The 13,589-nt window shown below is 37.5% G+C and overlaps 2 protein-coding genes across 2 annotated transcripts; one reads left to right on the forward strand and one right to left on the reverse strand.

The window, feature by feature from the left end:
- Window positions 1-2,902: 2,902 nt before the first annotated feature.
- On the reverse strand, window positions 2,903-4,917 carry LOC137963493 (protein NRT1/ PTR FAMILY 4.1-like). The gene is made up of 5 exons (XM_068810609.1): window positions 4,824-4,917; window positions 4,491-4,708; window positions 3,974-4,378; window positions 3,795-3,883; window positions 2,903-3,694 (listed from the first exon to the last, which is right to left on the reverse strand). Exons 1-5 carry the CDS (start codon window positions 4,915-4,917, stop codon window positions 2,944-2,946), a joined length of 1,557 nt encoding a protein of 518 aa, XP_068666710.1. The 3' UTR covers window positions 2,903-2,943.
- A 4,732-nt stretch (window positions 4,918-9,649) lies between these two features.
- On the forward strand, window positions 9,650-13,045 carry LOC137963605 (signal peptide peptidase-like 2; the record flags this gene model as incomplete). Its single annotated transcript, XM_068810744.1, has 4 exons — window positions 9,650-9,802; window positions 10,891-11,013; window positions 11,280-11,385; window positions 11,550-13,045. Coding segments are annotated over 4 exons (549 nt in total), but the record flags the coding sequence as incomplete, so codon positions are not given.
- Between the last annotated feature and the right edge of the window lie 544 nt (window positions 13,046-13,589).

A 13,589-nucleotide genomic window follows, 5' to 3' on the forward strand; every position in this document is an offset into this window, starting at 1 on the left:
ACGACTTCATGTGCATTGGAAAACGGTTTCCAGTGTTAGTGCCCCAACATGAGAAAAACATAAAAAACAAGAGAATCTCTAAAACTTTACCGTGCATTTAATTACAACATAATCCTTAAACCCCAAATCAGGTAAAACAACCATTATTAATACACGAATAAGTTATTTAATGTATAATTAAATATACTAATATATTTATTAATTGAATTAGATATTTTACTGTATATTAATATGGTAATTACATGAGCCAATGAAATACCTAAATGATTAATTACAAATAATAAATAAATAACAAAAACGAAAGTTTAATTTATTAATAACATATGATATACTTTAACCTAAAAATGAATAATTTAAGAGAAAAAATTGATCTAATCATAACTTTAACACACTATATATTTGTACATAATATATTTTATGTATTATTAATTAATAATATATTATCACAAAATTTTAAACCATTGGTTTAATTAACTATAGCAATCAGATAATTATGCCAAAAATAATTTATCAAATATTTATTTTAACAATATTTTAATTATGACTATTAAATCACTATTTTAATATAGTAATTGTAAAATAAATATATTAAATAAATAAAAATAATGCGGCGCTCTGATGGTACGTCGAGAGGGAGAAGAGAAGGACGCCGAGAAGCTTTGCAACACATCTTCGACCTCCCGTGCTCTGCGACGGAGGTCGAGAGGGAGAGGAGAGGGAGGATGGCCGTTAAACCGAGGCCGATGGCTGAAATCAAAGCCGAATGGGGAAATCGATGACGAATCGAAGTAGAAATTAAAAAAATCAAAGCTCAAATGTCAAAATCGAGCAGGAGGTTCAGAGGGAGAGCGAGTCCGAGATGGAGAGAAGGACGCATAAAGGAAGTTCATAGCGAGATGGACGCCATAGAGAGGGAGACCGGAGAGGGACGGTGGAGACGAGAGAGGGAGCAGAGAACGAGAGAGGGCTGCGGGAATGAAATGGCAGAGAGGGTGTGCGGTAGAGACAGCCCCGCGCGTGAGTCATGTAGATGATTCTCAAAATCGGGCCAAAAACACTTTCCGTCGTTTACTTTTGGGACATAAACTCCTGAGTCAGGGATGTTCATGTACATGACATGAATTTCGGTGTTTCCTAAGGGGGGGTTAGTGCCCCAAAGTGGATTCTTGAAGATCAAGTCATATCCAACATGAAGATCATGTCATGTCATGTACATGAAGATCAGGTAAGAATTTGTGTTAGTGTTGACGACTTCATGTGCACTGGAAAACAGTTTCCAGTGTTAGTGCCCCAACATGAGAAAAACATAAAAAATAAGAGAATTTCTAAACCTTTACAGTGCACTTAATTACAACATAATCCTTAAACCCCAAATTAGGTAAAACAACCATTATTACTACACGAATAAATTATTTAATGTATAATTAAATATACTAATATATTTATTAATTGAATTAGATATTTTATTGTACATTAATATGGTAATTACATGAGCCAATGAAATACCTACATGATTAATTACAAATAATAAATAAATAACATTATAAATAACAAAAACGAAAGTAATACGTTGAGTTATTAATTTATTAATAACATATGATATACTTTAACCTAAAAATGAATAATTTAAGAGAAAAAATTGATCTAATCATAACTTTAACACACTATATATTTGTACATAATATATTTTATGTATTATTAATTATTAATATATTATCACAAAATTTAAAACTATTGGTTTAATTAACTATAGCAATCGGATAATTATGCTAAAAATAATTTATCAAATATTTATTTTAACAATATTTTAATTATGACTATTAAATCACTATTTTAATATAGTAACTATAAAATAAATAAATTAAATAAATTAAAATAATTAGTTATAAATTAAAATAATTTTTTATAAATAAAAATAATTATTTATAAATAAAAATTATAAATTAATAATTTTTATGAAGATAGTTTAATTTTTCCTAACTTAGGAAAAATTAAACCATCGTCGTCTTCCTCAGCTGCGAGCCAAAGGGCAACGACGATGGCGACGGGGACGGGCTAGTAGGCGACGGCGATGGCCAATGACGACGGCGGGCAACGACGATGGCGACGGGGACGGGCTTGTAGACAACGGCGACGACCGGCGATGGAACGAGAGAGGGCTGCGACAACACCGAGAGAGGGTTGCGGGAACAAGAGACGGTTGCGGAACGAGAGAGGGCTACGGCAACACCGAGAGAGGGTTGTGGAACGAGAGAGGGCTGTGGAAATGAAATGGCAGAGAGGGTGTGCGGCAGAGAGCCCCCCGAGAGACAGCCCCGCTCACCGAGAGAGAGCCCGCGCGAGAGTCATGTAGATGATTCTCAAAATCGGGCGGAAAGCACTTTCCGCCCGTTACTCTTGAGACATGAACTTTTGAGTCATGTATCTTCATGTACATGACATGAATTTCGGCGCTCCCTAACGACATCAGGACATGAACTGCGTAATGCGCATGAAGATCATGTCCTGAGTCATGTGCACTAACCCCCCCCCCCCCCCCCCCCCCCCCTTATATGACTTTCTATATTCATTCTATAGTAAGACACAATTATTACAAATATTTCGCCTTAGATGAGTTTCTTTATAGGTCTCAAACATTTTCCCATAAAATGTCATCAATAACTTAACTACTCGTACAAGTTTTATTATTGTCCAATCTTAAGCAATTATTTTATTTTAATTTATCTTTTTCTAATCCTTTTTTTTATTTCCATGTTTTAATTTTAAATTTATTATTGTTACAACTATATATTTATGATTTATCAACTAAATAATTAATATAATTAATATAACTTTATCGGATTGATCATTAATTAACTTAATGTAAATAAATAATGAATAGATTAGACATAATTAATTTATTGATTAATTAATTATTTATTATTGGAAAAAAAATCAAAACTCTTAACCCCTATACCATTTAACCCAGTACATGTAATTGAAGAAGTTCAGAAAATTAAGCACTGCGAGAAGGGTGTAAAAGAGCTCCAGCCGGCTCTCGTTCAAATTCTCCTTTGCCAACCACTGGTGCTTCCCCAACCACCCACTGGCAGAGTTGGCGACTGCAACCATCAAAGAGCTCAAGAAGTAGCCCATGGCGGTAGAACACCATGACAGCGCCGTGCAAACGCTTCTCATACTGTGAGGCGCCTCCGTGTAGAAGAACTCCAGCATGCCCGCCAACGTGAACATGTCGGAGACCCCAAGTAGAAGGTACTGCCACCCTAGCCACAGCACGCTGAGCTCCACCGACTCTTGGGCAGCCCCACGTCGCTTGACCTCCACAAGTGCGGCCGCTGCCATTGATGCTGATGCAAGGATGAGGCCAATACCTATCCGGTACAGTGGCTGGACTGCGGCCTCCTTGTGCAGGAACTTTCTGACCAACACGAGGATAACTCTGTCGTAGAATGGGACGGAGATGAGCATGACAGTGAGTGGGACGCCTATGAGTGACGCTGGGGAGATTTTCAAACCATTGGAAAGGGTCCGATCCATTGCACGGCCTTGTTGCACGGAGAAGGTCATGAGTTGGGCGAGGCAACAGTTCATCATAATGGTGCTTGCGAATATGGGAAGAAGACTTAGGAACGTTCTTGTTTCCTCCACCTCGCTCTCGTTAATACCATCCCTCACCAAAGCTTTGTTCAAAAACCTGCAAAAAAAAAAATGACAACTTCGATTCTGAGTCTGGGATTCTTGACATCAGTTGTTTCAGTAGTGCCAATGAGAAGGGATTATGAGGGAAATCTTGCCTGAACCGAGACTTAGTCTTCCCTCCCGAGGCATTTACATTCACTTCTGGCCATGAATGCTTCCAGTTCTTAACTGAGGACACCAACACCTAGGCAGACCAGATGGGGCATGTGATCAGTGTAAACTAATCAGTATTGTTGATGAACTTGTGCCAAGAGAGAGCTAAGTAATCTGTTACCTTTATAATCCGGGTTATTGGACTTCCAATGGGGTTTTTGTGCCTGTACAAAGGGAGGCCGGCGCCGAAGATGGTGAGTCCGAGGGATAAGGCGATGGCCGAGATCCCAAATCCCCATTTCCAGCCCACGTTGTCTTGGACCCAGACCACTATTGTCACGGCCAGCATGCCTCCAGAACAGAGACAGAAGAAGAACCAATTGAAGAATGTCGACACGAGGCGTTGGTTCGAGTGGTCGAGCTGGTCTGCACCGTGCGCCGGCAGAGAAGCCTTCACGCCACCCACTCCAATAGCCACGGCGTACAGTCCAACATAAAGCACTGTTGCCTGAGAAGGTGATGGCTCTTTTCCTTGGCCGGGCCGGAGCCATTCGTAATGTGCTTGAATAGTTAACATAACAAGTCCCTGGAGAAAGAAAGGAAGTTAATATCCTTCCATTAGAATTCGGATTTGCTGCACACAAAGCAGCCTGCGAACTAGGAGAAATTAAAGACGGGGAAGGAGGGAGGCAGCTTACAGTGAGTTCGACGAGACCAAATAGGACCAAGGTGGAGAACCTGGAGAGGAAAGTGTCTGAAACGAAGCCCCCAAACAAGGAGAGGAGGAAGGAAGTGCCCATGTAGTTGGTCAGCATGTTGGCGGATCGAACCAGAGAGTAGTGCATGAATGAATGAAAATATGTCACCAGGTTTGAGGCGTTTGATATGAAAACCATATTCTCCAACACCTCCACCACTACAAAACCAGACAGTCTCAACCTTCAAGCTCCTTTTCCAGGGAGTTAATGGCGAAATTACTTGAGTAAAGTTACAGTGAGAAATAGGGATTGATGTAGTTGATGAAGGCTTACGACAAACAATGGTGGCACCCGCTATTCCACGGTTTTTTGCCGGGGTCACACTCTTTCCTTTCCAATCCACATACCCGTCCCTCTCGACGTCCATGAATATGAACACTGGATTCTCAAAAGAATTGAAAAGTCAGATCAGATCAACAAAATTGTCAGAAGTTTACCAGCCTCATTAAGAGTTAAAATAACCTCCAATTCCCCACCCCAAAAAGGAGGAAAAGACAGGTTAATTAAAGCATGGAAATACAATTTGAAGCCGAACGATTAAGAAAACCCAGAATATTCGTAAATAACTTTAAAGACGACATGCTTCAACGCTTAATACAAGAATCCTTTTAATTAAATAAAATTTTATCAAACCTGAGAACATGCCGATAGCAGATAAAAATTCAATATGATCGGGATCAAAAGAAGGGAGCAATCATCCTCATTTTTATTAAACGATCATTCATCTGATTACCTGGAGTACTAATTCTCTGGACACACTGCCTGAAGCTGCTGCAGAAACAAAGCCGGAGGAATTGAAGAAGACGATGTTGAGATAGAGGCACAGAGAGAGCTGGGTTTAGCTATATATATATATATATATATAACTCCTGACTCTGCCTGAGGTGCGAGCAAACGACACTTGTAAATGACTCATTGATGAGACCATGCCATCTTGAAGTAATCCCACTTTCCCCTTGTAAGATGAGAGAAGAATCCGAAACGCTATACTTATCCTGAACAGGCGAACACCACCCTGAATAGGAAAATGGAGCCTCTGAGTGGGCTCTCGATGTGCATGCAATTTCCGCGTGCCATGCAATAGTTTTTGTTGTCTAGCATGTGGTCAGCCCTCCATTGTTATCTGTAACAGACTAAATGCAGAATCAGGTTTTACTGTTTCTGCTGTTGAACGTAAATGCAAGATTCTGTTTTCACTCTTTATCCACATAATTGTTACTTTACCTTTCTTCCATTTACTTGTGTTTAATCTAAAGGGTCTCATGGACCCGGATGGGAAAGTATATCTGGACGAGGATTTATCCAATCTCCAGGAGGATTTTATGTGAAAGTACTCTCGTTCTATGATCTTACGAAAAAGCTTAAACACGCGCACTGACCCAGAGTAATAAAAGAGAGAAGAAAAGAGAGAAAGAAAGAGAAACAGAGACTTACTGGAGCTTTCTTTTCAACTTCTCTTTCCCTCGCTTTAAAATTTGTTCAATCATCTCTTCTACTCAAACATGTTCTGTTTATAGTTTTGTCAGCTTTCACTGATGTCAATGGTTTAAGAATCCATTAACAGCTTGTGAGAGACTCATTTTCGTTTCTCTTAAGCAATTCTAAAACTCTTAACAGAAACTCATACCTCCTGGAGTTGCCTAGACCAGCTTCTTCTAATAAAATCCATTGGCCGGGAAGGCGTTGCAGTACAAACAGCAAAGTGACCACAAATAGGAAGTACATATATAACAGAGAAGAGCTCCATCTTCGACCATACCTTGTCAATCCTAATGCTCCTTCATCTCGAAAACAACTAGCTAGATCTCTGCGTTCTGATACATTAATCCATGAAGCAGTAAAGAATGGAAAAGAACGAAGAGATAGCTGCTCATATCAATGGCGGGGATAAGTTCTGAACAGTCGAGAAGAAAGCAAGTGGGCATCAAGTTCCACTGTCATCAACCATCGGCGGAGACGGAAAAGCAAAGCCGTGAAGGCTAAGGATACCAGTCCGCAAAGCCAGATTGCTTTTCCTTTGGTAGACAGGAACACGGGAGCCTTTATTACAAAATGAAAGTGGTAAGTCCGAAAGGCATCAATTCCAGTGTTTGTTTGCGATCGTATTTTAGTATTTCTGCTTTTTCTTTATCCAAGTCTCGTCGTATGCAAGTACAAGTCTTCTTAGTGGATCAGCCAAACATGCTTTTTTCTGAAGAATCGAGAGCCTCTCGCTGCTCTTCCCTTTATTCCCGTTTCTGCTTGGTAGTTCAGATGCATCAAGCAAAAACTCTTCTTTTGCGGAACCAGGATGTTCAGAAAGGCTTGGTTTTATAATTATTGTTATCTGTAGAACTGTTTAATGTTTGTCAACAAGCAAAGAAGATTTCTTTTAGGACTCGGTTAGCCCATTCGTATTCAAAACACCAACCAGAGATGATGATTCAGGATTAGTTCATACTTCCTTGCACATATGAATCTCCAATCTCAAAATAATTAAGAGTTATTTGTAGTTTTGGTGACTTCAGCACGAAAATGCTTTTTATTTGACTGAAGATTTGAAATATTGGAAGAGGAAACCGAGACCAAGTCTGTCAATGATGGGTCAAGCTTGTCTTAGTGGTTGCTTGAATATTAAGAAGCAAAAGATAACCACCATCTGGAAAGAAAAAAAAAAGTTAAAATTTTGGTAATCTTCCTCTAATTATGTCATTAAACACTGAATTATATTAGATTTAAGACAATATTTCAAATAATTTAAATAATTATAACAATGATGCACTTTCAAAAATCAAATTAACTTGTTCATAAGGTTTTCAACTCGGCAAATTCACTCCCTAATGAACCAGAGTCCTGCTTTTGACTCATGTTGACCAGAGTCCCATTGTCGGTTGGACTTCATTCGAGGGACGGCGGGAAGACCATTATACCAAACGTCTCCTCTTTCCCCCGTGGTGCTCAATTTGTGTATCCCCTGTTTGCCGTTCTCTCGCGGACCTCCCGTCGATACGGCGTATAAGGCTTAGAAAGCCAGAGCAGGGCCGCTTGTTTCGTCGGATTTCATGTTCTTCGTTTTCCTCTCTCCTATCGGTGCATTTTCTGACGGAGAGGAGAAGGATTTTATTTTTGCTATATTTATTTGCACATTAATCAGCAGCCATTATGAGATCTTGTCTCCTTCTCCTCCTGTTGCTCCTTTTTCGTCTCTCTGACGCTGATGATGTCTCCCGGGACATTGATACACCCAAAACTCCGGGCTGTAGTAACAATTTCGAGTTGGTAAGCCCCACCCGTAAATGAGGGCTATTTTGATGCATGATTTTAAGAAGCTCGCACTTTTCGTATTTTGGTCTTTTGTCATGTACTGATTTCTCATGGCTTCTTTTTATGGTTTGAGGCGTTACACGGTAAAGAATTGAGTTCTATCTAGAATGCCATCCGATGAGATACTTCAAAACTATCTAGAAACTTGAGCATGTATATAATCTTTCAACATGTACTTTTCACTCTGCAGATTTCGAAAGGAAATGTGATGTATACAAATGTTTTTTTGACCTTATAACTGATGACTGTGTCAAATTGGAGTAGCGAAGTGGTCCATGCCAATTAGCAAACGACATTAATTGGTGGTCTAGGACCATTAGATTGTATGTTATGTAATGTAACATATTTTTCTAGAGTTTTGTTAAGGATAGTCCCGCATACATTAGTGAGTATAAAAATCTTGCATTTTTTAGTTGGCAAAGGAGGTTTCCTAAGTGGTTAGTCATTTTGGGATAGGGCCTTCGACCCAATTTAGCAAATTTCATGATCAATTCTTCAGCGTAGAGTTTCATGGTCGTTTCTCTCACTGGAGTCCAGAATGGTTGATCTAGAATTTTAAACCTGACAAGAAGTTAAATGTTTTTGTTATTTTTGTACTTGTTGCTTCTTATGTGTGTGTAGATCATGAGATTGTTCAAAAAAAAAAAGTATCTCAGAAGGTCATCTGCCTAGAAATAGAGTGAAGGTTTCTACCGTCAGCAAAACACTACCTATAGTAGCTAGTGAGCTGCTACTGGAGTATTTTCTGCTTATAGTTTTCTCCTTTTCAGCTAAATTATTTGCCTTTACACTTGCCTTTCTTTTTTAGCTCAAAAGTGCTTTTTTTTTTTTTTTACATGGCAATCCTTAATGCCAACTTAGATAAAAGTAAAAATTTCTTAAATATATCCACGGGCTCCAGTTGGGGCTGTTCTCCTGCTGTGGCAAATGCTTTTATGGAGTGCCTTGTATTATACTTCTGGCAACACCTTTTTACTATTCTTGGGGAGGCTAGGTGTAGCCAATGTTCTTCTCTCCCTGGGATTACATAAATAAGATCAGTCACTAAGATACTTCAGATATATTTTTTCTGAAATAGTGATCCTCTAACCTGTTTAGGACATATTTGGCAGTTAACCTTTAAAATAAGATTTTCATAATTGATACTAGATCTTTTAACAACATTATCATCATTTAACTGAAAGATTGCTCAAATGCATATCTCTCCTCTGGTGATGGATATTAGATGCAATGTGGGATTTTTTTTTTTAGTACATTATGAAGTATATGATTTCATGGTTTTTGATGAAGACAAGCATCACAGACATGTGTTACAGTTGGTCATATTTTGGCATTATCGGTTTACTTGGAGAAGTTGAGAATTCATGTTGGACTTACTTTTGTATCTAAGGATCATGTGTGTCTCATAACTATTGATAAAGACAAAAAATGTGAACATAATATTACATTGTTTTCAACTTTCCCATTACTAAGAGATGCTGCCAATGCTCTGCCGATTCACTATAATAGAAATTCTTTCTTTCAAGTCACAACTTGTTCTTTTATCTAATATGCGCAGCATCTGAGACAGAGAACAAGTTCTTTGGGGAAAATGCTGGTTTTAGCTCTCTTTCTATCCATGCATGAACTTACTGATGTCCATTGGCTCCTTAATTTTTTTTTTAAATTGTTATTTAATCAGAGTGTCTCTTTTTTTCTGTTTTATTTTTCATTATTTACTATTCGTGGTTCCAAAATGGTGGATTTGCTTTCTTCTTCTCTGTTGCCAGTAAAGAATTGAACTGCTTTCAGGTTAAAGTGAAGATTGGGTCGATGGTGCTGAAAAGGAGACTGTGGTTGGTTTAAGTGCTAGATTTGGTACTGCTTTGCCTAGTGATGCCAATGAACCCCTTAGATTGCCTGCTGTTATGGCGAATCCTCCCAACTGCTGTGCTAAATCTACTTCAAAGGTTGTTTTTCCTTGCTATTGATGAGTTAACTACACCTTAATTTTTAGCCATGAATTTGTGCTTTTGCTACTCAAAAAAGTTAATAAAGAAATAAAATGGAAGGTAGAAAAACAACTTTGAGAAGCTCTTTTCATTGTTAATTTTGTTTATAATAGTTTTCTCTTCTGTTATAAATTGGAGGACTATCTGGTCACTTTCCTGTGTAACAATGTAGGGGATTTTAACTGTCTTCTACTTAATTTTGTATGACTGTTTTCTACCACTGTTCTATTATTCCTCCTATCCTAAAAAGAGCTTTTGTGGTAATCATGTTGTTAGATCCTCCAATAATTTGGAGGAATAAAAAGAGAATTCCACAATGATACTTGCTGCAACTTCTTTTGGGGAGGTTGAATTCACTTTTTTATTTGGTAGGATCTGCACCAAATTGTTAATGATTTCCGAAATACAATCTTATTGTTGGTTGAGGTTTCATATTTGCTCAGACAGCTATAGTTTTTCCACTTTTAGATATGATCTTATCATATCCTGTAGCAGATAACAAATATCATATTATAACAGCTCAAGTCACTTTCTAAAATTTACTTATGGTATGTGGAATCACTAAATGTGGTTTCCTAGGATCAATAGTTTAGTTGATATGCCACTCATTTCTACGGTTGGAGATTCTCAAAGTGTCTTTTGTGTTTATTCTTTGTATTTCATGAGGGTGTTAACTGGTAAAAATGTAAGGAAGGTGTAATTCTTCATCTATATTGTCCACATATAATAACGGTTTCTTTGCAAAAAGAAATAAAACATCTGCATCTTCAAAATATCACAACAATGAGAAAAAAAATCAGTTCTCATCATGTTCAAGAAAAGGTGCTAAATCTTGTGTAATATCACATATATTCATAATTAGCATCATGTTCATGGATAAACATTGGTGAATCTATGTCAAAGATAATATGTTCAGATTATTTTTTTTATATAAACTCCAATAGTCTTTCTAAGGATTACATGTCCATGTTCTCTGTGATGCTAACTGATCTTTTACAGGTGTAGTTAGTTTTATCTTTTTTTTGAACTAGCTGCTTTTAATTCAGTTATCCAATTCTATTGCCTTGGCTGAAAGTGGAGAATGTGCATTCACTGCTAAGGCTGAAGTTGCAGAGTTGGGAGGTGCTTCTGGCTTACTGGTAATAAATGATAAAGAAGTTAATTATCTTGTTGTCTAAACATGCTCTTTTTCTGTCAAGATTTATTTGATTGGTCTTTCATGTCTTACTGGCAATAAATGATGAAGAAGTAATAACCTATCTATCTGAAGTAAAATGATCATTTCTGGCTTTTTGTTTGGCCCATACCCATGTTTAATTTGCACAGTAGGACTCTCTCTCTCTCTCTCTCTTTCTCTCTGTCTGTCTCTTGTCTGATTCTCTGATAGGATTGTTTAATGTGTTCTTTCCCATCATCCTTTTCAGATCTTTACAAGATGCTCTGTACAGAAAATGATACTTCCCTTAACATTACGATTCCTGTTGTTGTGATTCCAAAGTCAGCTGGGGATGCCATAAAGAATTTTCTTGCCACAGGGAAAGGTGAGTTCTCAGACAGTTTCTAGGTTCCTTTGCTGGGAAATGCCTTTTCCATCCTTATTTGATGTCGGTTAATTTGATTTGGATGCTAAATAAGATGACCCCATATCAAAAGAAAGGATTTAATTACAGAAGAGTGGGGGCTGACCAAATACTTTTGACTGCAGTTGAGCTTCAACTCTACTCTCCAAAAAGGCCAGTAGTAGACTTCTCTGAAATTTTCTTGTGGATGATGGCTGTTGGTACCATTCTTTGTGCAACACTTTGGGAGGACTATATTGCATTTGAAATATTTGCACTTCTCAAAATAATGTGTAACCATTTTAGGTATTAACAGTTGTATTTGTTGCCATGGTACACTATAGCTACCTGGATAACCTCCTTGAATAACAAACTGTAACGGGAGAAAATGATAGATTTTTTTTTCTTCATGATGGTAACTTTTTTTCTTATACAAATCTCCTCATAAACCCCAATTTCTTAGCAGTGAAGGCTTATGGCACTAATGAGGCCATTGCAGTTGAATATTGGGTCTCAATTTCAAAATAAGCATAACTCAAAGTCAACAAGCAAAGTGGGAATGTTTAATCAAGTTAGTGGTTAATATGGTTTTGAACAGGGTAATACTCTCAAGGTTTTCATCATCATAGCCTTGTAATATATTTTCTTACCAGTCTAAATGTTTCAATTTCCTTTTAATATTACTTCATGTGCATGGGAAAATTTATAGGCCCAGTCAAGCTTTTCAATCTGTAAAGTATCGTGTTGAACCTTCATACCACTCATAATTCATGGTGATTTTTCAGATATGATAGATTAAATGAGAAGGGCATCTTAGATGGATATTTTCTTTGGTTGATACTGGGCTATGGATTTGGTAAGCCTTGATTCATTTTTTTCTGTTTGTGCCAGCATTATGGCATCTGTTTATTTGTTACATTAGATTGCTCAAGTATGTTTAATTAAGAATGTTCTTTCAATTTTAGATTTCCTTTTTTCTAAATGACAAGATTTCCTTTAGAACATCTGTTCATTTTTCTTAAAAAGAAGTGTAGGACATCTTCTATAGTTATCTCTGAGAATTAGCTGTAGAGCTTATCCTCAGTAAAATTAAAAATTGTTTTGGGATGGACAAGTGGTTTTGACATTGAATGAGTCTTATCCTTGCATATCTTGGTTTGTATCTCATGGATGGCCACGGTCAACCTGCACTTTTATACCTTGTTCCATGTACATTGGGTAATCACTTCTTACTGCTATTTTCATATTACTATATATGTCTACCGGAGCTGCAAAAACTTATGATCTTATTCTACTGGGGTTATTGTCATATTGGGATGGTGGAGAGATGAGCTGAGAGACTTGTGGCACTATGACAGAAAGAGCTCATCTACTGATGAATCTGAAGTTGCTTGAACGATATCAACTGTTTATGTCCCATAACAAGAATAGAGGGGATTATCCTTTGAATCCTATGATGACTAGATTCAAAGGATAAGCCTTTCAAAGCGATAAGAATAGCCTTTCTGATGAGAGGAATAGTGTGGAGGCAAAAGGAAGGACTGCAGATGCTGCTAGTTTTACGTCAGTTGGAAGTTCAATATCAATCAATCTTCGTCCCAAGGATTCCTGTATATGCATTTAGTGGTCAAGCAATGTAATATATAATTCTGTATCAAGTTCAATAATTATGATGTTCTAATTCTTTTTCCAATCTGTTCATATTTCCGAAAGCAACTGAAGCATAATCACTAATTATGATGTATTAAGTTCAATAATTAGGATGTTCTAATTATATGGTTTAAGTAGCTTGATCTAGATTTTGAAGACCTTGCCCCAATTTGTGCGTTATTTAAAGTGTAAACCAAAACTTGAAGAAACCCAGTTTCTCTGACGGTTCCTCTTGTTTGGACGAGCACAGAAGAAATAGAGAAAGGGGCAAAAAATGACGGAACCTGTTATGCTCGCACTAGAGAGAGGATGCACGGGCTAGGGTTCCACCGGATAAGGAAGAGGGTTTGTTGATTTTTTATTTTAACTTTTTACACGAGTTTTATAACGTGCCTAATTTTAAGCCGCTCTCTTAATGAGAGTTAGTATAAAATGGTATCAGAGTCTCTCTCTCTGAAACATGAGTAAGAAGACGCCCGAGTCTACGAATACAGATGCTGTAAATACATAACTTTAGGGGTATGTGTGTAAATATA

Source organism: Aristolochia californica, unplaced genomic scaffold, assembly GCF_029961685.1.
Source record: "Aristolochia californica isolate CCGP_79_NKW_82.1479 unplaced genomic scaffold, dmAriCali1.0.hap1 SCAF_4, whole genome shotgun sequence".
Classification (NCBI taxonomy): Eukaryota; Viridiplantae; Streptophyta; class Magnoliopsida; order Piperales; family Aristolochiaceae; genus Aristolochia; species Aristolochia californica.